Raw genomic sequence first — 2500 nt, 5'->3', positions numbered from 1 at the left:
ACTGGACTGGACTGGACTGGACTGGACTGGTGTGAACTGGTCTCCAGTGGACTGAGGTGGACTGTGTTGTTTGCAGGTGAGGAGGTTCCTGAACTGGAACAGCTGACTTCTAAGGAGCCATGCGACAACACTCCCATCATCGACAACCTGCCACCAGCAGGAGGCACTGTTTCCATCCAGGAGAACAGGCAGTACGAGGAGAACATCTGTAACCTCTACAAACAGCTGGATGATAAGGTCTGGAACAATCAGGCAGCCTGGGCAGGGAAAAAAAAGTGTAGTTAGGAGATTTTGTTCATCATTGATAAGAACAGCTGAATGGACCTCCAAGCTCACAAGGAGGTTGGAGGTCAAAAGGGGGTGGAGCCTGGAGTCAGAAAAAACATCTAACTCCACCCCCTTTGGTGGAGTTCGCTGGTTTAGCAGAAAGTTTGATAATCCAATGGAGTTAGCTGCTTTTGCCAGTAGCGCTTTTAATACTTTTCATTGGTTCAATATTTTTTTGAGTGGTGCCAAGCACTCCTACATATGACCGTGTGTGTCCGTCCTTCCGTCCGTCCGTCCGTCCATATGTTTGAGCACGGCCTCAACAGCTGCAGCTGATTGCAACACAAAGATGCAACCGATTACACTAATTCAAAACACACACAAACGTGCAACACATGCGCCACTTAAAGACATGCACACACACACACACACACACACACACACACACACACACACTCACACGCCGTGGAGTGGGTGGGTTTGGATCCTGACTGGTTCGGGATCCAGCAGGTTGTTCTGTGAGAGACGGAGAGAAAGCTGATACTGTAGGTAAAGCAGAGCAAATAGTCAATGATTAATGATGTGTTTGATGTGTGTTGATCAGGATGATGAGATTAACCGTGAGAGTCAACTGGCTGAGAAACTCAAAGAACAAATGCTGGACCAGGAAGAGGTAAGACCAGATAAGATGAGATAAGATACAGTCAAAGCTCATGCAGATACACTAATGTAGATATAATGATACAAGAAAAATGTAATAACCTCTGAGATAAAATAAGACAAAGTGGTGTAAAGTACTAGTTACTTTGCAGATATAAATTATTACATTATAAAATATGATATTAACCACTTTAGCCCTTTTTTATACCTAGGCTATTCGAAAATAGCCGGTCTACAAGCTCACAACGCATCGCATCGCGAAGCGTTGTGAGCTTGTAGATCTGCTATTTTCAAACATGTTAGTATTTTTACTTTTAGTACTCTAAGTTTTGATACCAATACCTTTGTACTTTTACGCAAGTACATTTTGAATACTGTGCAAATTTCCAAAAAACGACTTTTAGCAGCCTCTGCTGGTCATTACCGTCACTGCAGGCCGTTTCTTTATCACTGCGTTACCCAGAATTCCATTCTTTTTCACCGGAAGACGGAAGTGTTTCAAAAAGCGTTCTTTTAATTGTTTTATACGATCTGTGGATCGTTTCTCTTAGCCAGTGGAGCTTTAGTTACCGTGAGCTGTGTTTTCTTTTTCTGTTTTTTTTCGTTCTTCAAATCATACAATCTCTTAAAATCAGCGTGAGTTTCCTTTTTGTTATTAGCGCGGTAGTTCCTGGCCAAACAGGAAACCGGCGCGGTAGTTCCTGGCCAAACAGGAACCCGGTGCATTTCCACTTCCATTTTCCGGCCAGATGACGTCATTTTCGAGGGAAAGTCTTGCTCGACAGCGTTCAATAGAAAATATATATATAATATATATAAATAAAAGGCTTTCGGGGGTGAAATTCATGGAGTGGGTGTTGTGAAACATTTGCCACTCACAAAAGATATACACAGTGGCGTGCACAGACATTTTGAGGGGCAGGTGCTCAAGTAAATTATCCTTTTTTTGTTTACTTTTTTCCCTCTACACCTATACCTCTTTGCCAAAAATAGTATTTTTGGCTAAAGTTCTCCTCAGAAAAGGGATGCGAGGTTTCGAGTGGTTATGGTAAAAAAGAAAAATCATATCACATAAAGATTTGGCGGGCCCCCTGTAGTAACTCTGAGGACCCCCAAGGGGTCTCGGACCCCCTGTTGAAGACCCCTGCTGTAGACTGAAAAAAAAACTTTTTTTTGTCTTTTATTCGAAAGGGCACTTCTGGTCAAGAGGGCAAAGGGCAGGTGCTCTAGCACCACCTAGAGTCTATCTGTGCACGTCCCTGGATATACAATTTAACTTTAGTTTTACTGAAAACGTTACCTAGTATTACTTTAAGTAACAGATGTGAGTACTTTTTCCTCTCTCCTCTCCTCTCCTCTCCTCTCCTCTCCCCTCATAGCTCCTGGCCTCTACTCGTGGTGACCAGGAGAAGCTGCATGGTGATCTGTGTGTCCTGCAGACGGAGAACCGTCTGGCCAAGGAGGAGGTGAAGGAGGTGCTGCAGGCGCTGGAGGAGCTGGCCGTCAACTACGACCACAAGATGGAGGAGGTGGAGGAGCAGCAGCGCTGCAACCACACGCTCGCCGAGGAGCT

The 2500-nt window shown here is 44.4% G+C and overlaps 1 protein-coding gene across 1 annotated transcript in view; it reads left to right on the top strand.

Annotated features, from left to right (window-relative positions):
• LOC311041057 (kinesin heavy chain-like) overlaps positions 1–2500 on the top strand; it is a gene marked incomplete at both ends in the record, with an annotated part of 32912 nt that overhangs the window by 13739 nt on the left and 16673 nt on the right. Inside the window, 3 exons of the mRNA XM_084051495.1 lie at positions 77–237; positions 872–940; positions 2307–2500. The exon at positions 2307–2500 is cut by the window's right edge and continues 13 nt beyond it. Of these exons, the coding sequence (XP_083907621.1) occupies positions 77–237; positions 872–940; positions 2307–2500 (424 nt within the window). The remainder of the gene's footprint in view (positions 1–76; positions 238–871; positions 941–2306) is intronic.

This window comes from Gymnoscopelus microlampas (assembly GCF_963454915.1).
Source record: "Gymnoscopelus microlampas genome assembly, chromosome: 24".
Taxonomy (NCBI): domain Eukaryota; kingdom Metazoa; phylum Chordata; class Actinopteri; order Myctophiformes; family Myctophidae; genus Gymnoscopelus; species Gymnoscopelus microlampas.
The sequence above is the reverse complement of the archived record's forward strand: the minus strand, read 5'-3'. Positions and strand labels throughout refer to the sequence as shown.